General features: G+C 36.8%; 2 protein-coding genes across 2 annotated transcripts; both read right to left on the bottom strand.

The window, feature by feature from the left end:
* Positions 1–1,039: 1,039 nt before the first annotated feature.
* On the bottom strand, positions 1,040–4,517 carry LOC127414622 (neurofilament medium polypeptide-like). The gene is made up of 3 exons (XM_051652796.1): positions 3,471–4,517; positions 2,736–2,860; positions 1,040–2,632 (listed from the first exon to the last, which is right to left on the bottom strand). Exons 1-3 carry the CDS (start codon positions 4,485–4,487, stop codon positions 1,597–1,599), a joined length of 2,178 nt encoding a protein of 725 aa, XP_051508756.1. The 5' UTR covers positions 4,488–4,517; the 3' UTR covers positions 1,040–1,596.
* Positions 4,518–7,574: 3,057 nt separating this feature from the next.
* LOC127414621 (neurofilament medium polypeptide-like) lies at positions 7,575–11,064 on the bottom strand. Its single transcript, XM_051652795.1, has 3 exons — positions 10,007–11,064; positions 9,275–9,399; positions 7,575–9,171 (listed from the first exon to the last, which is right to left on the bottom strand). The coding sequence occupies exons 1-3, from the start codon at positions 11,021–11,023 to the stop codon at positions 8,136–8,138; spliced, it is 2,178 nt and encodes a 725-aa protein (XP_051508755.1). The 5' UTR covers positions 11,024–11,064; the 3' UTR covers positions 7,575–8,135.
* Positions 11,065–25,969: the final 14,905 nt, after the last annotated feature.

Genomic DNA, 25,969 nt, shown 5'->3' with positions numbered 1-25,969 from the left:
GTGATGGAGGATTTTGTAGATCCATCCATCCATCCATCCTATTCACCTAAAAGGGACAATTCTGTAATTTGCTCACCCTCATGTGGTTCAAAATCTGTATGACTTTCTTTCTTTTGTAGAACACAAAAAGAGATGTTAGGCTGTTAATTACTGACTGTCGGCGCCTGAAATCTGTCTTTTTTTCTGCTCCACGGAAAAGAGATCATATGTGTTTGAAACAACATGATGACGTCATATTTTATTTTTGGGTGAACTATCTCTTTAAGCTTATATATTTATAGTATGTGGAGCCAGTTATCTATATAGTATATCAGCACTTGTAATTCATCCATCTCATATATCCTTGTTGATTTTCGTGATTTAGGGAATCGCCTGCTGCAGTGGAACACTATACGTTCAAATGTAATTGTGAGGCCTAAACAAAGTTGCTTTTGCCGCCGATAAAATTGCACAGTCATGCTTTTGGGTGCTTATACAGTGTGCTGGTTGATGTTTCAACCCAGGCTGTGAGCCAATAGCGAGGTACAGAGATGCTGACTCAGGTGCAGGGAGATAGTATCAACTGATACAAGGCCATGCAGAGGAATACAACAGAACTCAATTACTGCACTAAACAAATGGGAATAGAAGACTAGGAAACACAGATAGGATGTGATATATGGATGTAAGGGCAAATATTGTCCAGATTAGCAATGGTGTTATGTAAACAGATAGATGGATGGATGGATGGATGGATGAATAGATGAAATGTATTATTAATTTAATTTCTCCCCACAGTTGTCTTTGTCTTGCTAGTTGGGGGTCAGTAAAGTTCTATTATGTTCTTTAAACAGCTGCTTTGTATTGTTAAAATTCCATTTGAATTGACTGGAATTGCATTGAGTTGAGTTAAATTGAATTATTACATTTATTGAACCAACCAGCTGTGTGATCTTTTATAGTCAGTTACAAAGACACAGCAGGACAATTTAAGAAGAACTAGTCAAAACTTGAAAGAAATGGTGACCAATTACAAGAGCTAAGACACGCAACTCTGTCAGGACTTTAGGAAAGTTTTTATTGATTGAGGTGATATTGATATTGCAAATTGAAAAAGCAGCACCTTTAGCGTTCACAGTATCATTGTTAACAGTTCTTGTGTTTTACGTTAACAAACCGAACATTAACAAACCGACTCTTATCACTGATTTAGTGCATTATGTCTTAAGGCAAGAAGTATACTAGAAATATTTTTTTTTTTCTGCTTGAAATGCGCTTGCAAATGTCGATGTTGTAGTAGCACCATTATTGCTGGACAACTGCTGAGGAATTTCAAATCACTGTAAAATCTTTCATTAACAGACTACACATCATTCAAGTCATTAGCAGCATAATGTACTTGCATTTTAATTCAAACGCACTATAATTTCTGACAAAACAGCTCAGCATGGCTCAGCACGTCCTCCCAGACATGCAAGTCAATCGTATAACACGCATGCATTTATTTTAGTAGCTGCATCAAACGGCGTTCAAGTTGGTTTTCACATTTTGCATCAAATAGAATAATTTCTAACAACTGGATAGAACTAGTTTCCTTCTGTTGAGGTAATTTAAGGATCAGTCTTTCCCTTTGATGTCCTCCTTTGCTTGTGGGGTCACTTTCTCCACCTTTTTGGTAACTTTCTTTTTCTCCTGTGGCTTTTCCTCTGCTTTTTTCTCTTTCTCCGTGTCTGGTTTGGTTGTTTCCTTGTCTCCATTGGTAATGGTCTCCACTGTACTGATTTGAACCTCTTCTTTTGGGCTGGCTTTGTCTTTGGCAGAGCTTGTCTGATCACCATTGGTAACAACCTCTTCTTTTCCCTTTTCCTGCTTCTCATCTGCTGGGCTTTTTGGTTCTTGCTTCTCTCCACTCACTTCTTTGTCACTTTTTTCTGATTCAGCTTTTGTTTCTTCTCCAGAGTCGTCTTTCTTCTGTTCGTCTCCTTCAGATTTTGTTTCCTCTTCCTCATTGTCTTTTTCTTCGGCTTCTTCCTTTTCCTCATCATCTTTGGCTTGTTCTTTACCCTCTGTCTCTCCTTCTTTATCCCCCTCTTCTTCTTCTTTTCCTCCATCATCTTTGTCACTGCTTTCTTTCTCTTCTTTATCTGATGTTGGAGATTTATCGCCAGACAGCTCGGTCTCTGCAATCACTTCAACTTCCTGTCCCTCTTCCTCTTTCCCCTCCTCTGCTTCCTCTTCCCCCTCCTCTGTTTCCTCTTCCCCTCCTTCCTCTTCCTCCTCCTCATCTGCTGCACCCTCTAGCTCCTCAGCAGCTTCTCCCTCTTCTGCTGTTTCTTCCTCGTCACCTCCTTTCTCTTCCTCTTCACCCTCAGGAGCACTAGAACTCACTTTGGCTTGACTGGCGGCAACAATCTCCTCCACTTCCTTCCCCTCTTCCTCTTCCTCCTTTTCCTCACCAGCTTCTTTTGCCACCTCTCTTGCGACTTCTGCAAGGTCATCATCGATGTCACTCTCTCCTTTGGTCTCCTCAATGATCTCCTCCACTATTTTATGCTTGACTTTAGAGGTTTTGTGCTGGCTGTACACGAAGGAAGCACTAGAAATACTTCCAGAAGTGCTGCGGAAGCGCGTCTCCTCGCCTTCCAGCAGTTTCCTACATTTGAAAGAGGAAATAATGGATGTCATAAATCAAACAAATTACATTCCAAAGAACAGTGAAAGGCATTAAAAATGATCATTTTTGTATGCAACACTACCTATAAGCTGCTATTTCAGCATCCAGCGCCATCTTGACGTTGAGCAGGTCTTGATATTCCCGGAGATGACGAGCCATTTCCCACTTTGTTCCCTTCAAGTCATTTTCCAGTTGGAGGATCATCTCCTGATAAAGAATTAATTTACAATACCATCAATTTCCACTTAAAAATTACAATCCAACTTCAAACATAACAATTATACAATAAGGAAATACTTTACACTTAATAAGTATTGCGTAAAATTGTAAATGTAAAATGTATTTAAAATGTAAATGTAAAAACGTAAAAAATGTTCACATAGGACCCAATCTAGTACCCTAGATTGACCTTTACGCAACCAAATATCATTTTGTAGCAGATTTGGCATAGATAAACTAACTCAACAAACTGAAAAAAGAAAATTCTGCAGCACCAGTAGCCTACAACATAAAAGTTCAGACTGCACCATAGCGCAAAATTACGCAGGTAGTGCGTCAACCATTTGTAAAATAAAGATTGTGTTTTAAAACCGAGTGAGCAGCATTTTTGCCACAAGGTTCTGAAACACAGCCAACATGCGCATTTCTTACCATCTAAGACACCAATATTATACAAATGATAATACAAAATATTTTTAAAATATGAACACATTTATATCGTTTATATATAAATATTATTGTTGCATTTTCACTTATTAATTACATTTATTAACAATTTTACTTTGCACACTTCCGAATCAAATTTCCATAAACAAACCTGATAACTTGCAACGTCGGTGTTGTGGCGGTCCTCGATATCATCCAGTTGCCTCTCCAGAGAATCTTTGGTGCCACGAAGCGCTTCCAGTTCAATGTTCTTGGCTTGAATCTGACGGCGGTAATCTGCGACCTCATCCCGTACGGACTTTATAGCATCCTTGTTCTGTTCTGCGGCGTCCGACAGCATGGCGTAGCGGCACTTGAACACCTCCTCCGCCTGCTGCAGGTTCTTGGAGGAAAACCCGTCCAGCTGCGCGCGGATCTCCCGGAGAGCAGAGGTGATATCGGTCTTCTGGAGATCCCTCATCTCCACCACCGGCACCTGCGCGGCTTGAAGCTGAGCCAGAAGCTCGTTGATCTCCTCCTCATGGTTCTGGCGCAAGAAGTCCATCTCGTCCACAAGAGCCTGGACTTTCCTCTCCAACTCCAGTTTCATCAGAACCGAGTCGTCCTTGTCTTTCTTCATGCTTCGAACGGCGGCTTCCATGTGCTCCCTGAGCCGGGCTTCATCTTCGAATCGCTCTCGGAGTCGCTGGAGATCCTCGTCAATGTGGTCGGTGTCCAGCATGATTTGCGCTCTCTCTTTGTGTAGTTGCTCCAGGGCGCTGCGCAGGTCTTGGAGCTCTCGGTCGTACGCATCGCTCTGCAAGGACTGGGACACCTTCTGTTGCTTCAGCGCCTGGATTTCGGCTTCCAGCTGCTTGTTTTGCCCCTCTAAGAAGCGCACTTTGTCGATGTAACTCGCGAAGCGGTCGTTTAACCCTTGGAGTTGCTCCTTTTCGTTACTGCGCACCGGGTCTCCATTCAGCGCCGCGCTCAGCTCGAAACCCTCAGGAGGCGCGAGCAGCGCGGGGTTGTACGACCTGGCAACGGGGACATTTGTGGCTCTTTTGAATGAGAGGGAAGAACCAGGACTGCTTTTAGTCCAGGAGTGCGAGCGCATTGCGGAAGATGGAGGACGGATAGTCCGATTCTCCAGAGCCCTTCTGCGCGAAGAGGTCATTCTCATGTCCATGGTGAAAGGTGCTTGTGAGTTGGTGGTGTAGTGAAGGCATAGCTGCTTACTGTCCCGTTGTATTTATATGCAGGATTACTTTGTCAACGAGGCAAGAGCACCCCTCCCCTTTTAAAATCGATGACGTGAGGAACTCGGGTCGTTGTTGGGATGTTCAGCAGTTCTCCTCAATGCCTCACAATGGTCGAAGTCTTTTAAAATTAAATGTAAGGTCCTTGGAAAAGTTCAATATAAACATCTTATTTTGCATGCAGTTTATAGCACTTGCAATTTAAATGCAACTTTTCACAGGCTGTACAATATACATTACAACAAATTACAAATAATAAATGCAATATATTTGGATAATTAACAAAGAATATAAACACAAACTTTTTTCAACTTTTAAATCTTAGATTCAAATTTACATAGTCAGTGTATGCTGCAAGGAATATTTTTTTCACCATTTGTAATCAACTTTTAACTTTTTGTTCACTTAAATTGTCTTGCAGTGTGGCAAAAGATTTTTTACAAATATTAAATTTAGTCCTCCAATTAATATTAACACAAAAAACTATACATGTATTATAAACAGTGTTTAATCTATTATTTAATTTAATTATTTATTATATTTAATTAAATATACTTATTTTAAATCTAGTATGTAATTTAATATGTATTTATTAATTACATGTATGTTTAATCGGTAACACTTTACAATAAGGTTCAATTTGTTAACATTAGTTAACAACATTAGTTAACATGTACTAACAATGAACAATACTTATTAAGCATTTATTAATCTTGGTTAATGTTAATTTCAACATTTAATAATTCATTTTTAAAATCAAAAGTTGTATTAGTTAATATTAGTTAATACACTATGAACTAACATGAACTAACAGTGAACAATTGTATTTTTTTTAACTAACATTAACAACGATTAATAAACGATGTAACAAATATATTATTAATTGTTTGTTCATGATACCAAATGCATTTACTAATGTTAACAAATGGAACCTTATTGTAAAGTGTTACAGTTTAATATTTAATATTTATACATCATTATTGTCATCATCATCATTGGCCTATTATTGGATTAACCATTCATTTATTAATTCATAATCATGTACTAATAATTTTATTGGGGTTTTAGCTATTTTCTACACTTCTTTGTGAATTTAGACTTTCCAAGAATATGCAGTTACACCCTTAGTCAAATGTATGTAATAATTAGTATCAAGCTGAAAAAAGTGAGCTTGCTGATGACATAACACAATTTAGTAATAATAGTTTGCTAACCTATGTAAATGTTTTCTTTCTTTTTTTTCTTTTTTTTTTTGAACATTGACCTTTTAATTGAGTTCTTTCTACAATGAATTGCTTGTGAACTAGATATGAAAGATCTTATTTAACTAGAGACTGACACTCGTCTATTCATTGATATGCCAAGAAGAACAAGACAGTTACCAGCTGCAGTTGATGCATTGGAGATTATGCCCCTTTTGTCAGGATGGCTCAATAATGCTGCAAAATATCAAGATTAAAAATCCAGTAAATTTTCAGAATACTCTGTGAGATCATATAGGATTTATTTTAATTTACAACATGACAAAAGACAAAGAGTCTTGTTTTTAAAAGCATTAATAAGAATAATTCAATCTGTTTCTTTTCTCCATGGAATACAAAAGACATTCTGTTAGCCAAGTATGTTTTTGTATACAATTAAAGTGAATGGTGACTGCAGGTTGTCATTCTGCCAAACATCTCCTTTTGTGTTCCACTGAAGAAAAAAGTCATATGGGTTTGGAACAACATGACACAATGAAACAATTTGGGTTGTCTGCAATTCTCTTGATATGATGCTATGATATTGATATGATACCAATCCAATGAGACTGCAGTTTAATAATTTAACTAGATAATGGCAATGGCACGTAAAGACCAACAGAAATATAATGGCCATGTTGGGAAATACTCTGAGATGTCAAATGTTAAGAAAGGCTCTTACATGAGGACAAAATCAATGGAAAATAAAAATGAAAAACCTAGAGAGGAAACACCTGTGATGCTCTTAGTGATGGAGGATTTTGTAGATCCATCCATCCATCCATCCTATTCACCTAAAAGGGACAATTCTGTAATTTGCTCACCCTCATGTGGTTCAAAATCTGTATGACTTTCTTTCTTTTGTAGAACACAAAAAGAGATGTTAGGCTGTTAATTACTGACTGTCGGCGCCTGAAATCTGTCTTTTTTTCTGCTCCACGGAAAAGAGATCATATGTGTTTGAAACAACATGATGACGTCATATTTTATTTTTGGGTGAACTATCTCTTTAAGCTTATATATTTATAGTATGTGGAGCCAGTTATCTATATAGTATATCAGCACTTGTAATTCATCCATCTCATATATCCTTGTTGATTTTCGTGATTTAGGGAATCGCCTGCTGCAGTGGAACACTATACGTTCAAATGTAATTGTGAGGCCTAAACAAAGTTGCTTTTGCCGCCGATAAAATTGCACAGTCATGCTTTTGGGTGCTTATACAGTGTGCTGGTTGATGTTTCAACCCAGGCTGTGAGCCAATAGCGAGGTACAGAGATGCTGACTCAGGTGCAGGGAGATAGTATCAACTGATACAAGGCCATGCAGAGGAATACAACAGAGCTCAATTACTGCACTAAACAAATGGGAATAGAAGACTAGGAAACACAGATAGGATGTGATATATGGATGTAAGGGCAAATATTGTCCAGATTAGCAATGGTGTTATGTAAACAGATGGATGGATGGTTGGATGAATAGATGAAATGTATTATTAATTTAATTTCTCCCCACAGTTGTATTTGTCTTGCTAGTTGGGGGTCAGTAAAGTTCTATTATGTTCTTTAAACAGTTGCTTTGTATTGTTAAAATTCCATTTGAATTGACTGGAACTGCATTGAGTTGAGTTAAATTGAATTATTACATTTATTGAACCAACCAGCTGTGTGGTCTTTTGTAGTCAGTTACAAAGACACAGCAGGACAATTTAAGAAGAACTAGTCAAAACTTGAAAGAAATGGTGACCAATTACAAGAGCTAAGACACGCAACTCTGTCAGGACTTTAGGAAAGTTTTTATTGATTGAGGTGATATTGATATTGCAAATTGAAAAAGCAGCACCTTTAGCGTTCACAGTATCATTGTTAACAGTTCTTGTGTTTTACGTTAACAAACCGAACATTAACAAACCGACTCTTATCACTGATTTAGTGCATTATGTCTTAAGGCAAGAAGTATACTAGAAAGATATTTTTTTTTTTCTGCTTGAAATGCGCTTGCAAATGTCGATGTTGTAGTAGCACCATTATTGCTGGACAACTGCTGAAGAATTTCAAATCACTGTAAAATCTTTCATTAACAGACTACACATCATTCAAGTCATTAGCAGCATAATGTACTTGCATTTTAATTCAAACGCACTATAATTTCTGACAAAACAGCTCAGCATGGCTCAGCACGTCCTCCCAGACATGCAAGTCAATCGTATAACACGCATGCATTTATTTTAGTGCTGCATCAAACGGCGTTCAAGTTGGTTTTCACATTTTGCATCAAATAGAATAATTTCTAACAATTGGATAGAACTAGTTTCCTTGTGTTGAGGTAATTTAAGGATCAGTCTTTCCCTTTGATGTCCTCCTTTGCTTGTGGGGTCACTTTCTCCACCTTTTTGGTAACTTTCTTTTTCTCCTGTGGCTTTTCCTCTGCTTTTTTCTCTTTCTCCGTGTCTGGTTTGGTTGTTTCCTTGTCTCCATTGGTAATGGTCTCCACTGTACTGATTTGAACCTCTTCTTTTGGGCTGGCTTTGTCTTTGGCAGAGCTTGTCTGGTCACCATTGGTAACAACCTCTTCTTTTCCCTTTTCCTGCTTCTCATCTGCTGGGCTTTTTGGTTCCTGCTTCTCTCCACTCACTTCTTTGTCACTTTTTTCTGATTCAGCTTTTGTTTCTTCTCCAGAGTCGTCTTTCTTCTGTTCGTCTCCTTCAGATTTTGTTTCCTCTTCTTCTTTGTCTTTTTCTTCGGCTTCTTCCTTTTCCTCATCATCTTTGGCTTGTTCTTTACCCTCTGCCTCTCCTTCTTTATCCCCCTCTTCTTCTTCTTTTCCTCCATCGTCTTTGTCACTGCTTTCTTTCTCTTCTTTATCTGATGTTGGAGATTTATCGCCAGACAGCTCGGTCTCTGCAATCACTTCAACTTCCTGTCCCTCTTCCTCTTTCCCCTCCTCTGCTTCCTCTTCCCCCTCCTCTGTTTCCTCTTCCCCTCCTTCCTCTTCCTCCTCCTCATCTGCTGCACCCTCTACCTCCTCAGCAGCTTCTCCCTCTTCTGCTGTTTCTTCCTCGTCACCTCCTTTCTCTTCCTCTTCACCCTCAGGAGCACTAGAACTCACTTTGGCTTGACTGGCGGCAACAATCTCCTCCTCTTCCTTCCCCTCTTCCTCATCCTCCTTTTCCTCACCAGCTTCTTTTGCCACCTCTCTTGTGACTTCTGCAAGGTCATCATCGATGTCACTCTCTCCTTTAGTCTCCTCAATGATCTCCTCCACTATTTTATGCTTGACTTTAGAGGTTTTGTGCTGGCTGTACACGAAGGAAGCACTAGAAATACTTCCAGAAGTGCTGCGGAAGCGCGTCTCCTCGCCTTCCAGCAGTTTCCTACATTTGAAAGAGGAAATAATGGATGTCATAAATCAAACAAATTACATTCCAAAGAACAGTGAAAGGCATTAAAAATGATCATTTTTGTATGCAACACTACCTATAAGCTGCTATTTCAGCATCCAGCGCCATCTTGACGTTGAGCAGGTCTTGATATTCCCGGAGATGATGAGCCATTTCCCACTTTGTTCCCTTCAAGTCATTTTCCAGTTGGAGGATCATCTCCTGATAAAGAATTAATTTACAATACCATCAATTTCCACTTAAAAATTACAATCCAACTTCAAACATAACAATTATACAATAAGGAACTTTACATTTAATAAGTATTGCGTAAAACTGTAAATGTAAAATGTATTTAAAATGTAAATGTAAAAACGTAAAAAATGTTCACATAGGACCCAATCTAGTACCCTGGATTGACCTTTATGCAACCAAATATCATTTTGTAGCAGATTTGGCATAGATAAATTAACTCAACAAACTGAAAAAAGAAAATTCTGCAGCACCAGTAGCCTACAACATAAAAGTTCAGACTGCACCATAGCGCAAAATTACGCAGGTAGTGCGTCAACCATTTGTAAAATAAAGATTGTGTTTTAAAACCGAGTGAGCAGCATTTTTGCCACAAGGTTCTGAAACACAGCCAACATGCGCATTTCTTACCATCTAAGACACCAATATTATACAAATGATAATACAAAATATTTTTAAAATATGAACACATTTATATCGTTTATATATAAATATTATTGTTGCATTTTCACTTATTAATTACATTTATTAACAATTTTACTTTGCACACTTCCGAATCAAATTTCCATAAACAAACCTGATAACTTGCAACGTCGGTGTTGTGGCGGTCCTCGATATCATCCAGTTGCCTCTCCAGAGAATCTTTGGTGCCACGAAGCGCTTCCAGTTCAATGTTCTTGGCTTGAATCTGACGGCGGTAATCTGCAACCTCATCCCGTACGGACTTTATAGCATCCTTGTTCTGTTCTGCGGCGTCCGACAGCATGGCGTAGCGGCACTTGAACACCTCCTCCGCCTGCTGCAGGTTCTTGGAGGAAAACCCGTCCAGCTGCGCGCGGATCTCCCGGAGAGCAGAGGTGATATCGGTCTTCTGGAGATCCCTCATCTCCACCACCGGCACCTGCGCGGCTTGAAGCTGAGCCAGAAGCTCGTTGATCTCCTCCTCATGGTTCTGGCGCAAGAAGTCCATCTCGTCCACAAGAGCCTGGACTTTCCTCTCCAACTCCAGTTTCATCAGAACCGAGTCGTCCTTGTCTTTCTTCATGCTTCGAACGGCGGCTTCCATGTGCTCCCTGAGCCGGGCTTCATCTTCGAATCGCTCTCGGAGTCGCTGGAGATCCTCGTCAATGTGGTCGGTGTCCAGCATGATTTGCGCTCTCTCTTTGTGTAGTTGCTCCAGGGCGCTGCGCAGGTCTTGGAGCTCTCGGTCGTACGCATCGCTCTGCAAGGACTGGGACACCTTCTGTTGCTTCAGCGCCTGGATTTCGGCTTCCAGCTGCTTGTTTTGCCCCTCTAAGAAGCGCACTTTGTCGATGTAACTCGCGAAGCGGTCGTTTAACCCTTGGAGTTGCTCCTTTTCGTTACTGCGCACCGGGTCTCCATTCAGCGCCGCGCTCAGCTCGAAACCCTCAGGAGGCGCGAGCAGCGCGGGGTTGTACGACCTGGCAACGGGGACATTTGTGGCTCTTTTGAATGAGAGGGAAGAACCAGGACTGCTTTTAGTCCAGGAGTGCGAGCGCATTGCGGAAGATGGAGGACGGATAGTCCGATTCTCCAGAGCCCTTCTGCGCGAAGAGGTCATTCTCATGTCCATGGTGAAAGGTGCTTGTGAGTTGGTGGTGTAGTGAAGGCATAGCTGCTTACTGTCCCGTTGTATTTATATGCAGGATTACTTTGTCAACGAGGCAAGAGCACCCCTCCCCTTTTAAAATCGATGACGTGAGGAACTCGGGTCGTTGTTGGGATGTTCAGCAGTTCTCCTCAATGCCTCACAATGGTCGAAGTCTTTTAAAATTAAATGTAAGGTCCTTGGAAAAGTTCAATATAAACATCTTATTTTGCATGCAGTTTATAGCACTTGCAATTTAAATGCAACTTTTCACAGGCTGTACAATATACATTACAACAAATTACAAATAATAAATGCAATATATTTGGATAATTAACAAAGAATATAAACACAAACTTTTTTCAACTTTTAAATCTTAGATTCAAATTTACATAGTCAGTGTATGCTGCAAGGAATATTTTTTTTTCACCATTTGTAATCAACTTTTAACTTTTTGTTCACTTAAATTGTCTTGCAGTGTGGCAAAAGATTTTTTACAAATATTAAATTTAGTCCTCCAATTAATATTAACACAAAAAACTATACATGTATTATAAACAGTGTTTAATCTATTATTTAATTTAATTATTTATTATATTTAATTAAATATACTTATTTTAAATCTAGTATGTAATTTAATATGTATTTATTAATTACATGTATGTTTAATCGGTAACACTTTACAATAAGGTTCAATTTGTTAACATTAGTTAACAACATTAGTTAACATGAACTAACAATGAACAATACTTATTAAGCATTTATTAATCTTGGTTAATGTTAATTTCAACATTTAATAATTCATTTTTAAAATCAAAAGTTGTATTAGTTAATATTAGTTAATACACTATGAACTAACATGAACTAACAGTGAACAATTGTATATTTTTTTTAACTAACATTAACAACGATTAATAAACGATGTAACAAATATATTATTAATTGTTTGTTCATGATACCAAATGCATTTACTAATGTTAACAAATGGAACCTTATTGTAAAGTGTTACAGTTTAATATTTAATATTTATACATCATTATCATCATCATCATCATTGGCCTATTATTGGATTAACCATTCATTTATTAATTCATAATCATGTATTAATAATTTTATTGGGGTTTTAGCTATTTTCTACACTTCTTTGTGAATTTAGACTTTCCAAGAATATGCAGTTACACCCTTAGTCAAATGTATGTAATAATTAGTATCAAGTTGAAAAAAGTGAGCTTGCTGATGACATAACACAATTTAGTAGTACTAGTTTGCTAACCTATGTTTTCTTTTTTCTTTCTTTTTTTAACATTTACCTTTTAATTGAGTTCTTTCTACAATGAATTGCTTGTGAACTAGGTATGAAAGATCTCATTTAACTAGAGATTGACACTCGTCTATTCATTGATATGCCAAGAAGAACAAGACAGTTACCAGCTGCAGTTGATGCATTGGAGATTATGCCCCTTTTGTCAGGATGGCTCAATAATGCTGCAAAATATCAAGATTAAAAATCCAGTAAATTTTCAGAATACTCTGTCAGATCATATAGGATTTATTTTAATTTACAACATGACAAAAGACAAAGAGTCTTGTTTTTAAAAGCATTAATAAGAATAATTCAATCTGTTTCTTTTCTCCATGGAATACAAAAGACATTCTGTTAGCCAAGTATGTTTTTGTATACAATTAAAGTGAATGGTGACTGCAGGTTGTCATTCTGCCAAACATCTCCTTTTGTGTTCCACTGAAGAAAAAAGTCATATGGGTTTGGAACAACATGACACAATGAAACAATTTGGGTTGTCTGCAATTCTCTTGATATGATGCTATGATATTGATATGATACCAATCCAATGAGACTGCAGTTTAATAATTTAACTAGAAAATGGCAATGGCACGTAAAGACCAACAGATATATAATGGCCATGTTGGGAAATACTCAGAGATGTCAAATGTTAAGAAAGGCTCTTACATGAGGACAAAATCAATGGAAAATAAAAATGAAAAACCTAGAGAGGAAACACCTGTGATGCTCTTAGTGATGGAGGATTTTGTAGATCCATCCATCCATCCATCCTATTCACCTAAAAGGGACAATTCTGTAATTTGCTCACCCTCATGTGGTTCAAAATCTGTATGACTTTCTTTCTTTTGTAGAACACAAAAAGAGATGTTAGGCTGTTAATTACTGACTGTCGGCGCCTAAAATCTGTCTTTTTTTCTGCTCCACGGAAAAGAGATCATATGTGTTTGAAACAACATGATGACGTCATATTTTATTTTTGGGTGAACTATCTCTTTAAGCTTATATATTTATAGTATGTGGAGCCAGTTATCTATATAGTATATCAGCACTTGTAATTCATCCATCTCATATATCCTTGTTGATTTTCGTGATTTAGGGAATCGCCTGCTGCAGTGGAACACTATACGTTCAAATGTAATTGTGAGGCCTAAACAAAGTTGCTTTTGCCGCCGATAAAATTGCACAGTCATGCTTTTGGGTGCTTATACAGTGTGCTGGTTGATGTTTCAACCCAGGCTGTGAGCCAATAGCGAGGTACAGAGATGCTGACTCAGGTGCAGGGAGATAGTATCAACCGATACAAGGCCATGCAGAGGAATACAACAGAGCTCAATTACTGCACTAAACAAATGGGAATAGAAGACTAGGAAACACAGATAGGATGTGATATATGGATGTAAGGGCAAATATAATCCAGATTAGCAATGGTGTTATGTAAACAGATAGATGGATGGATGGATGAATAGATGAAATGTATTATTAATTTAATTTCTCCCCACAGTTGTCTTTGTCTTGCATGTTGGGTGTTTGTAAATTTCTATTATGCTCTTTAAACAGTTGCTTTGTATTGTTAAAATTCCATTTGAATTGATTTGAAATTAATTACATTTATCATTAATCCAACCAGCTGTGTGATCTTTTATAGTCAGTTACAAAGACACAGCAGGACAATTTAAGAAGAACTAGTAAAGTCAAAACACTAATTAGGAATGGTGACCAATTACAAGAGCTAAGACACACACTCTCCCTTATATATTCAGATAGATTTTAGTTTAAATCATGATGTTCATAAATTACTATGCCTCAACTTTCCAACAACAGCCTGGACACTACTAGGAGGAACAAAATTGAGCATAACATAATAATAAAATGCATTAACATATATGCACAGTTGGGAGGGTTACTTTTGAAATGTATTCCACTACAGATTACAGAATACATGCTCTTAAATGTAATTGTTAACGCATTCCGTTAGATTACTCAAGGTAAGTAATGTAATCTAAATACTCTGTATTACTTCTTCAGCACTGGTAGATTTCTTCACTTGTTTTGACTATAAACAGGTTAATAACAAGTGAAAAAAAAATGTGCCAGTACAATAAGACAAAATACTTATCTGCAGAGTTGCTTCTAAAACAAGATAAAGTAAACGTATCTTGTAAATGTATGTAGGCTTTTTAGATATTTTGTACAGGAGAACAATAAAAAAATTCTCTACAAGAATAAGACTTTTGCTGTACAACTTTCCCTAATATCAAAGATCTAACTAGAGGGGGAAAATGATATCAAGTGGATTTTCTTGATAGACAAATATAATTGTGTCTGGTAACAGGTGTACAGAAGCCTTGAAGCACACTGTGAAAAAAAAAAAAAATCACTATTTTTTTTTTGTTTTTTTTTTTTTGTGCCTTCCTGAGCCTATGTCCTACAAATTTATATATATATAAAATTCTGTGGTAATCAACATTATGATACCATTGCTGTCAAATCAGCTTAACTTAAGTATTGAACCCAGAATATTCATTTAGCATTTGTTAATGCATTATTAAGATATAGTCAATTAGCAGATGCTTTTTCCAATAAGCGACTTACAAATAAGGAACATAAGCAATTTGTCATACAAAAGCCATCATTACATTTTAAAAAGATGTATAAATCAACATGAACCAAGATTAATAAATGATGTAGACTCATTACATGCCTACCTAAGCATTTTTTTAATGATTATGAATAGGACCTGATTGTAAATGACCTTTATTTTTATTAACACCTTATTAAAAAAAAAAAAAAAAGAAAAAAGAAAGACAAAAAAACATTTGTATTGTTTACTGATCCTTTTGCAATGTTAAATGCAAAACATTCATGACAATAAAGTACTTTGAAATTTGAGCTTAGTGTTTTGCTCACATTGTATTGCTTGTCTCGTTCAAACCCAACAGCACCGAACATAACCTTACTCTGGCTGTCAGCATCTCTCGCCACTTGTCAGCACCTCTCTGGTACTGTGAGCATTAGCGCTGGCTGACATCATTGTTTTTTCCTGCAGACTCATATCCCTCCTCCTTTATGCATTCAGCCCTTCAGTCCTCTACACATTACTGGGTGTAAATCAAGGGCTCCACCCCTCTGCAGCACACAGCGGCCCTCGGCTAAATGCTCCATCACAGAAGAGGCAGATGTCTTATTTACAGGGTCCAACAGGGTGGAAAAACTGTATGTGTTACTTTGCTTCAGTGCAGCCCAGAGTCTGTGTTTAGTAGATAAAGCTGAAGTGATCAGTATGGGAGGGAAAGTACAATGCAATAACACATCATTCTCTCTTGTTGTGCACACGAACAGTGGTCTGAGACCACTTTGAAAATCTAAGATTTCTTTTTTATTATTATTATTTAAACTAAGAAATAAACAGAACATTTGGAGTATTTTAAAACAAAGAAGTTAGAAGTTATGATGTGTACTGGAGAGCACTATTTCTAGGTCACAAATGTAAGCAAATTTGTGACACTGATCATGTTAAAGGAATGTTCTGGGTTCAATAAAAGTTAAGCTCAATCGACAGCATTTGTGGCATAATGTTGATTACCACAAAAAATCATTTTGACTCGTCCTTCCTTTTCTTTTTTCTTTAAAAAATAAAAATAAAAAAGCAAAAATCGAGGCACTTACAATGAAAGGCAATGGGGCCAATTTTTTACATTTTTAAATGCAGAGATGTGAAGCTTATTATTTTATAAAAGCACACATGAATTCTTCTTTTAAAACTCATTTAGTTTTTTTTTAGTTTTTTCTTTAGCTGTTTTAGGTCATTTTAGGTTTTAGTGTTGTTACGTCGCAATGGCAACTAAGTTGTAAAATTGGATATAACTTTACACTGATTAAGTTAGTACACAATTTTTATCACACTAAAATCATGTTAAAACACGTATTGTTTATGGCTATACTTTTAAAACAGTGAGTATTTTAATGTGTACGAATTGGCTCCATTCACTTCCATTGTACAGTAAGTGTACAGTCACTGGAACCCAGATTTTTCCTTTTATTTTTATTTTTTAAGAAAAGGAGGGACAAGTCAAAATTATTTTTCGTGGTAATGGACATTATGCTAAAAATGCTGTCAGTTTAACCCGGAATATTCCTTTTTACTCCTTTGTACAGACAGTCGTATTTCTTTACTTTTATTGAAGCGTGTAGGATGCACTTTGGAACTTTCTCAAATCATGTTGGGATAATTGAAATTCATGTTAATTTTTCAATTTAACATTTCAAACAATTTGTTATGCTGATAATTTGTAATGGAATTTTTTTTTATTAAATGTAAGAAATGCAAAATAGAAGCATTTTCAGTAGCTGTTTAAGCTGCATAAAACAAAAATTCTTATTAAAGGAAAGCCATGCATGCATTTAAATGTTTATAAATGTCCCTAAAATGTCACTGCAATAGTTCATTTGTATACTAGTTAATATAAATTAATAATTAATAATTAATAATTAATATTGATCAGTTTCTGCTCTAACTACATGCAAATGGAACTACAGCAACAACCCAATGAAGAACATTAACATTGGCACTAACAATACGTATATCACTAACAAGATAACAAAATCAATAGCATTGGGATAATCTGATCAACTTCCTTTGCTGTAGGTGTTTCCTAGCACAGTTCAAAGAGTCTTGTGTCAAAATGTTTATGAAGTTCAGATTCAGGACTTATCTGAAATCCTTTGATCTCTTCAAAGGAGCTATCTCATTATTTTTGTAAAATATGGTAGAATGGAATACAGAATACTGAACATACAATATACAGCCTACTATTTTTCAAAAATATTATGTGAAGCAGTATGCAGTATGCATACTGTACAAAAATATTATGTGAAACATTATGCAATGACACACATTTCAAACAGTAGTATGGAACTGCTTACTGTTACTGCATACTGCACACTGTGCACTGCCTACTATTTTTGAAAATGCTATGTAAAGCAGTATGCAACGATAAACATTTCAAACAGTAGTATGCTACTGCTTACTGTTACTATATACTATACACTGTACACTGCCTACTATTTTTGAAAATGGTATGTAAAGCAGTATGCAACAATAAACATTTCAAACAGTAGTATGCTACTGCTTACTGTTCCTGCATACTGCTCACTGTACACTGCCTACTATTTCTGAAAATAGTATGTAAAGCAGATTGCAATGATAAACATTTCAAACAGTAGTATGCTACTGCTTACTGTTCCTACATACCGCACACTGTACACTGCCTACTACTTTCAAAAATGCTATGTAAAGCAGTATGCAACGATAAACATTTCAAACAGTAGTATGCAACTGCTTACTGTTACTGCATACTGCACACTGTACACTGCCTACTATTTTCGAAAATATTATGTAAAGCAGTATGCAACGATAAACATTTCAAACAGTAGTATGCAACTCCTTCTTGTTACTGCATACTGTACACTGTACACTGCCTACTATTTTTGAAAATGGTATGTAAAGCAGTATGCAACGATAAACGTTTCAAACAGTATGCTACTGCTACTGTTACTGAACACTATACTTTGCCTACTATTTTAAAAATATTATGTAAACCAGTATGCAGTATGCAACGATAGACTTTTCTAATAGTAGTATGCTACTGCTTACTGTTACTCCACTCCATGCACACTATAAACTACCTTTTATTTTTAAAAATGGTATGGAAAGTAGTATGCAACGATAAACGTTGTAAAAAGTAGTATGGTACTGCTTACAGTTGCTGCATACTGCACACTGTACACTGTCTACTACTTTCGAAAATGCTATGTAAAGCAGTATGCAACGATAAACATTTCAAACAGTAGTATGCAACTGCTTACTGTTACTGCATACTGCACACTGTACACTGCCTACTATTTTCGAAAATGCTATGTAAAGCAGTATGCAACGATAAACATTTCAAACAGTAGTATGCAACTGCTTACTGTTATTGCATACTGCACACTGTACACTGCCTACTATTTTCGAAAATATTATGTAAAGCAGTATGCAACGATAAACATTTCAAACAGTAGTATGCAACTCCTTCTTGTTACTGCATACTGTACACTGTACACTGCCTACTATTTTTGAAAATGCTATGTAAAGCAGTATGCAACGATAAACATTTCAAACAGTATGCTACTGCTGCTGTTACTGAACACTATACTTTGCCTACTATTTTTAAAAATATGATGTAAACCAGTATGCAGTATGCAACGATAGACATTTCTAATAGTAGTATGCTACTGCTTACTGTTACTCCACTCCATGCACACTATAAACTACCTTTTATTTTTAAAAATGGTATGGAAAGTAGTATGCAATGATAAACGTTGTAAAAAGTAGTATGGAACTGCTTACTGTTGCTGCATACTGCACACTGTACACTGTCTAGTACATTCGAAAATGCTATGTAAAGCAGTATGCAACAATAAACATTTCAAACAGTAGTATGGAACTGCTTACTGTTACTGCATACTGCACACTGTACACTGCCTACTATTTTCGAAAATATTATGTAAAGCAGTATGCAACGATAAACATTTCAAACAGTAGTATGCAACTCCTTCTTGTTACTGCATACTGTACACTGTACACTGCCTACTATTTTTGAAAATGGTATGTAAAGCAGTATGCAACAACAAATGTTTCAAACAGTATGCTACTGCTACTGTTACTGAACACTATACTTTGCCTACTATTTTTAAAAATAGTATGTAAACCAGTATGCAGTATGCACGTTAGACATTTCAAATAGTAGTATGCTACTGGTTACTGTTACTCCACTCCATGCACACTATAAACTGCCTTCTATTTTTAAAAATGGTATGGAAAGTAGTATGCAACGAAAGACATTTCAAATAGTAGTATGCTACTGCTTACTGTTACTGTATACTGCACCCTATACACTGCATACTATACTCATATCCCTCCTCCTTTATGCATTCAGCCCTTCAGTCCTCTACACATTACTGGGTGTAAATCAAGGGCTCCACCCCTTTGCAGCACACAGCGGCCCTCGGCTAAATGCTCCATCACAGAGGAGGCAGATGTCTTATTTAAAATAAATAAAACTTTAAAATAGCATGTTAACCATTATTGCAGTATGCAAGGATAAGCGTTTCAAACAGCACATTGTATTTATCCCAGAGTTTCCGCTAAGAAATTTTGGTGCCGGCCAACATGTACGGGAATGAAAAATGTATCTAATTTCTGTGTTTATTTTATAATGTAAATGCGATCGATATGCATAATGCGATACAGGCTAATTTATGACACATTCAAGTCAACTGAACGATAAACGTTTATTCATTAGGCTATAACTGCTTTTTCATAAAAAAATAAAATTAAATAAAATTAAAAAAAAAACAGCCGTCATGGAATTAGCGTCTAATTAAAAAAAAAAACATTCAACAATGGGGCAAAATTTAACTAAACAGCAATTTACCTTAATACACTGCCTACTATTTTTAAAAATAGTATGTCAACCAGTATTGCCGTATGCAAGGATAGACATTTCAAACAGTAGTATGCGACTGCTTTCTGTTACTGCATACTGCACAGTATATACTGCCTACTATTTTTTTTTAAATAGCATGTAAAACAGTTTGCAGTATGCAACCATAGACGTTTCAAACAGTAGTATGCTACTGCTTATTGTTATTGCATATACTGTACCCTTTACACTGCCTACTATTTTTTAAAATGGTGTGTAAAGCAAGATGCAACAATAAACATATCAAACTGTAGTATATAACTGCTTACTCTTATTGCATACTGCACAGTATATACTGCAAATTATTATTTTTTAAATAGTATGAAAACCAGTATGCAGTATGCAACAATAGACGTTTCAAACAGTAGTATGCTACTGCTTTCTGTTACTGCATACTGCACAGTATATACTGCCTATTTTTAAAAATAGCATTTAAAGCATACAACGATAAACTTTTAAAACTGTAGTATGCAACTGCTTACTCTTTCTGCATACTGCACAGTATATACTGTGTACTGTCTAATATATATATATATATATATATATATATATATATATATATATATATATATATATATATAAATAGTATTTAAAACAGTTTGCCATATGCAATGCTAAACGTCTCAAACAGTATTAACCTATATTATTGTCACATGTAAATAAATGCTATTATGCAGTTTTCATCCAATATTGTGTAAAAATACAGTATGATTAAACAATAAGCCAATAAAGGGATGCTGAAAATCATGGTTGATATTTGTCACACTGGAAATGGAAGTTTAGATAAAGCCTATTTCGTTGTGGGATACAGTATCTCATGCAAAACGCATCATACTATTGCTATAAGTATATAGTGTGTACTCTATGCATAGTATGTACATTTCCTTTATGCACGGAATACCCATATGATACTACATTTGGACAAAATGTGATGTACCCACAACAGAGCACACCGATATGCAGCATACTACTGCTTGAAGCGTTTATTGGTGCATAATCTGTTTAGTTTCACATTCTATTTGTAAAGAAATTGTAGGCAGCATACAATAAAGTGTACACTTAAAAAAAGTCTCCATTAAGTAGTAAGCTAGTACTCCATTCACTACATACAGTAGCCTATATCTGTCTTCTTTATACCACTGTCCATCTATCATGTGCACATGCAGAGCGCCTCCTACTGGTTCATTGCACATCACATTTATGAATGTGCACACCATTAAACGAGGTGTAATGGGTTATGGGAGATTACGCAGAATATTTCCATATGTCCATAGTTGCCACTGAAATGATGCCAGAATTACCCATAAAATTATAACAATTAGAAAATCTTGCAATATACTTATGTATGCACACAAACTCAATGCTCAGTGAACATTCAGTGAGCTCAATAAATATACTATTACATTTGGGAATACAAATATTGGGAAAACAAGGAATAATGAGTAGCTGTTCTTTGTACAGACAAAATGTAACAGGGGCAACAGTGGTATATGAGGCAAGATTGTAGTATGAATCCCCACTGCAGAGCTCTGCTTAGGTGTTTGCCTAATGTTTCTGCCAAAGAACGCACTGACTGTAACTTCATTACTGCAGTGGACATAAATCTGGCAAGAATCTGTGTGTGGCCGGAATACACACACACACATCTTAGGCTGTTGAGCTAAATTGATTACCAACCTCTACATCTGTGCCAGATTTTATTGTCTCTCTGTGGCAGAGTCATCTGTCTCTCTCTGCCATAATATGATGTTTCGGTGTCCCCATTAAAACAGGAATCTTGGTGCATGTGGATTATTAAAGGGACAGTTCACACAAAAATTAAAGTTCTGTCATGCACTCACCCTCTAGTTGTTCCAACCCTGTATAACTTTCTTTTTTCTCTGGAAGACAAAAGGAGAGTTTAAGGTTGGTTAAGGCCAAAGTATACTTTGGTTTCTGCGTTCTGGATCGGATTGCACGCAGTATGCGTTACAAAAAGTTAGTCATCGGCACAGTCTTCGCAGATTTTCTTGACACACGGACAGTCCTCATCTGTGCGCATCATCATGCATGTGCCTGCCATTTACTGTACTAAAGAGTATCACAAAGCAGTCGTAGTGCACGTGTCGAACACATTCATATTCGCTCACAGTCAAAAGAGAATACTTTGAAAGGCTCAGCGCTTGACCGTATGTACGTGAATGCAGAATGACAGCCTCAGTCACCATTCACTTTCACTGTGTGAAAGAAGATTTTCTTTTGAATCTACACCGTGAATTATACAGCATGACTACTGTAGTCCGATTCCTGAAGAATGATTCTTATGAGCCGGGTCTTTTCAATCTACGCCGTGAAACATACAGCTTGACCAGTGTAGTCCGATTCCCAAATGAATGACTCTTTTGTGCTGGTTCTTTTAATCTACAGCGCAAAATGTACAGCATGACCATTGTAGTCCAATTCCTGAACAAATGACTCTTATGAGCCAGTTCTTTTGAATCTACAGCGTGAAACATATAGCGTGACCACTGTAGTCCGATTCCTGAAGGCATAACTCTTTTGAGCCGGTTCTTTTGAATCTACAGTGCGAAACATAAAGTGTGACCAGTAATGTCTGATTCATGAACGAATGACTCTTTTTAGCCAGTTCTTATGAATCTACAGCACAAAACATTATGTAACAGAATGCTGAGGGAAGTAACATTTCTTCCTCAAAAGTATTAAAAGAATAATTAATGGAACCGTAAAGGAACTGGAATAATTAAGAAGAATCGGAACTGGAATCGTTAAATTCCTAATGATTCCCATTCCTTATGGTGACAGAGACAAACATACTACCTAACATCTTCTTTTGTGTTACACAGAGGAAGGAAAGTGATACAGGTTAAAAACAAGAGGGTGAGTTATTGATTAAATAATTTTCATTTTTGGGTTGACTGTCCCTTTAAAGCAATGCATTTGGTGCAATAGATGCTGCATTATGTCTATACACAGTCTAGCTCCATCGCTGTCACCTGACCTTTACCCTCTCTCCAGGACCTGAAAGGCAACACCCAGAATCTGCAGTGTTTAACTCCCTGTTATTAATCTCTCTCTCTCTCTCTCTCTCTCTCTCTCTCTCTCTCTCTCTCTCTCTCTCTCTCTCTCTCTCTCTCTCTCCCCCTCCCTCTCAGATAATGGCAGACGCAGTTACAGTGCAGATGAGGAGAGGTGGTCCCACATATGACGTGGGTCAGTCCAGCACTGCATTGCACCCAGACCACACCCCACCCCACAACAGCGCTCACATCCAAACCATAGACAGATTACAATGCACCTCAGAGCACCGACTGACGCTGATGAACTGCATCCTAATTGTGCTGCAGTGGTTCACTCTATGGCAGCACAGCATCTGTAGTTTTGGAGTGGATTGGCACTGGCTTCTATTCTAAAGTTCATTAAGTTCATTTGCTTTATTCTGCCAAGCTCTTGTATCATATTATCTCTCTGCTGAAGTACTCAGTAATGCACTGCAGGAAAGCATATGCCAGTTTTTGCAGCTGAAGCAATTTATAGTGTGGCGTTAATAGCAGTGAAACGCATTAAAGTAACAATGACCCATTTCAATGAATATGAGTTGGACATGGTGAAAAATAATTGAAATATTTAGCATGGAATGAGCTGATGCACAAATATTAGTAGGAGTAGTTATTTTATATACATTATATATATATATATATTATTTTTTTAATCAAAATTATTGATTAGGTTTGGGGATTATTCTAAACTTCTTACAATAAACTTTGTCAAATAAGTCGTTCTGGATGCTTTGGACATAAATAATACCTTAAATTTGTGGCTAGTACTTTTCTAAGTGATCTGACTTATCATTTTCACCATGATTAAACAGATGAAAACTCCCATAGATTTACATCGAATGAGGGACCTGAGTCACATCTAGAAACCAAAATATTAGAGAGTTGCAGTGAACTCTTTTCACTTAGGCCATTACCCTAGCAACCACAAGAACACCTATACAACGACATAGCAATGCCCTAGCAACCACTCATAATACCCTAGCAATCACATACTAACACCCCATAACATTCTAGCATTGTGACGGCAACTTTTGCATGACTTTAGCACCACTAATATATTCTTCAGAAAATATATTTAAGATATTTATACAGTAGTAGTGGATTGTGAGGAATTTGCCCTTCACTAAGTGGACAGAAAGCACTAGACTCAGCCATAGACAAAAGGGACAGGTGAATCAATATTTAACATTATTTAGCATTCAGCAAATCGAACATCGCCTTAAATAAATGGATGGAATTTGAAATTCTAATCAATTCCAGTTTGGGATTCCAAAAGCAGATGGTTGGCATAATTTTGGAGGAATGAGACAAAGCGGTCACTTCTATGGAGCCGTATCAATGCCATCAGCACTTCCAAAGCCCAGAAACGCTGCATTTCCTTGACAAGATTTAAGGTCGAATTGCTGAGCCTTTGACTTTACCAGAGATGTTTTAGCAGAAAGATGCTGCTCTGGCCAAAAGAGCTGGCCTCAGTCACTCAAACACTTACGGATTGGATGTGCCCTGCAATGCTGATCAATCCAGTTTAATGGCAGGAAAAGAGGGAGGGTAGGGGTGGGGGGGATCAGCCTTTGAGGAGAGGAGAATTTCATCTAGAAACTATGTCTATCCTTTACTTTCAATAAAGCATTCAACTACAATATTTGACTTGTCTTTCATTCTCTTTTTTTGCTCTTTTACACAGATATAAGCTCTGTTCTCAAACCTACATATGCAGGTCTTTAAGAACAAATTTATCTTTGTTCTATTCGTTTCTCGCAATTACCAAAACAACATTAGACACCATGTAGGCGATTTTATAAAAACCTTCTTTGTGCAGATTAAGAAAAACAATTCAAAGGCAATGTATTTGCTCTGGCAGCGGTTCGAATCAAAGCTTTTCATAGTACTCTGACAGAACACTTGATCAGACATGATGTTCTAAGACTCAAGTCTCTCTCTTCATCTTTGAGTGCCTGCCATGTGAGAAACCATATTTTTGCTTTAATGACCAAAGTGATCCATATTGCCATTGCTCTACGTTTTTTCTTCCATTAGAAAGGAAAAATCACAAATATTTTATTCTCCTAGACTGCCATTAAACAGAGAGCAAATGGAAACTTTTGCTCGAGTCTCCTGCTTCTCAGATGCATCCCCTGAGAAAAAGACACTAGGAATTCCACATGTCTCCTCTAGAGTTTCAGAAGAGATCTCAGTGTTCACACACAATGATTAGATTTGCCAAAGTACCAAAGTCTGCCATTAAAGTCAAATATCAATATATAATATTTGTCTTTAGATTCTTCAGAAAGACCAAATTATATGAGCTACGCTATGTACATTTTGCACAAGCTTACAGCTCTATACTTTTAATGTATGTCAACAATTGACTCATTTCTGTTTTTTATTTATTTATAATTTTAGGAGTCACATCTGAAACACATTTGATACTCAGAACTCCATTTAGTCTCATGAGTAATGAAAAAGCAACCCCTGAGCAATAAAAAACCCCTTGGTTCCCATAACCTAAATTATCGGTGAAAGAAAACATTGACATTTCACTGAAAATCTGTGCAAAAATGCTAAAAACATGATTATATAGAGGGAACAAAACTGATGACCTTGATAGAAAAATGAGGACCAAGCATTTGAGTCTGCTGAGAAAACACTAAGCATGGATTGTTGAAAAAAACACTTAGATTTTTCAACAGAAATGCTAAAATCCTGTTGCACAAGCCTGTAAAGACATTGATATGGAAGAGTTGGACATGAAGGAAAACTATGCATGAGATCCTCGCTGAAAAGAAACAAGCACAGGTGGTCAACAAGATTTGCTGTGTTTTGGATGCTGATTCTGAGCATGTGATGTTGATTTGCTGGTGTCCCCAACAGGCTTCCTAAAGGTGAAGTGTGTCATTTCTGAACACAGGTAATGAATTGCACATTACCTTTGGTTGGACAAACAAACCAGTCCAGCATAAACCAGCATGGATGAGCATGGAAATTCATGCCGGTCTAAGCTATTCTTTTCAGCAGGGATGAGATATCTAACAGGGCAATAAAGGAGGTG

This window comes from Myxocyprinus asiaticus, chromosome 24 (assembly GCF_019703515.2).
Source record: "Myxocyprinus asiaticus isolate MX2 ecotype Aquarium Trade chromosome 24, UBuf_Myxa_2, whole genome shotgun sequence".
NCBI classification, from domain to species: Eukaryota; Metazoa; Chordata; class Actinopteri; order Cypriniformes; family Catostomidae; genus Myxocyprinus; species Myxocyprinus asiaticus.
The sequence above is the reverse complement of the archived record's forward strand: the minus strand, read 5'-3'. Positions and strand labels throughout refer to the sequence as shown.

Coding starts and splice junctions, on each gene's coding strand:
- LOC127414622 (XM_051652796.1), bottom strand. CDS start 4,487: ATGGACATGAGAATGACCTCTTCGCGCAGAAGGGCTCTGGAGAATCGG. Junction 2,861..3,470: donor CCGACGTTGCAAGTTATCAG/GTTTGTTTATGG, acceptor ATTCTTTATCAG/GAGATGATCCTCCAACTGGA. Junction 2,633..2,735: donor GCTGAAATAGCAGCTTATAG/GTAGTGTTGCAT, acceptor TTTCAAATGTAG/GAAACTGCTGGAAGGCGAGG.
- LOC127414621 (XM_051652795.1), bottom strand. CDS start 11,023: ATGGACATGAGAATGACCTCTTCGCGCAGAAGGGCTCTGGAGAATCGG. Junction 9,400..10,006: donor CCGACGTTGCAAGTTATCAG/GTTTGTTTATGG, acceptor ATTCTTTATCAG/GAGATGATCCTCCAACTGGA. Junction 9,172..9,274: donor GCTGAAATAGCAGCTTATAG/GTAGTGTTGCAT, acceptor TTTCAAATGTAG/GAAACTGCTGGAAGGCGAGG.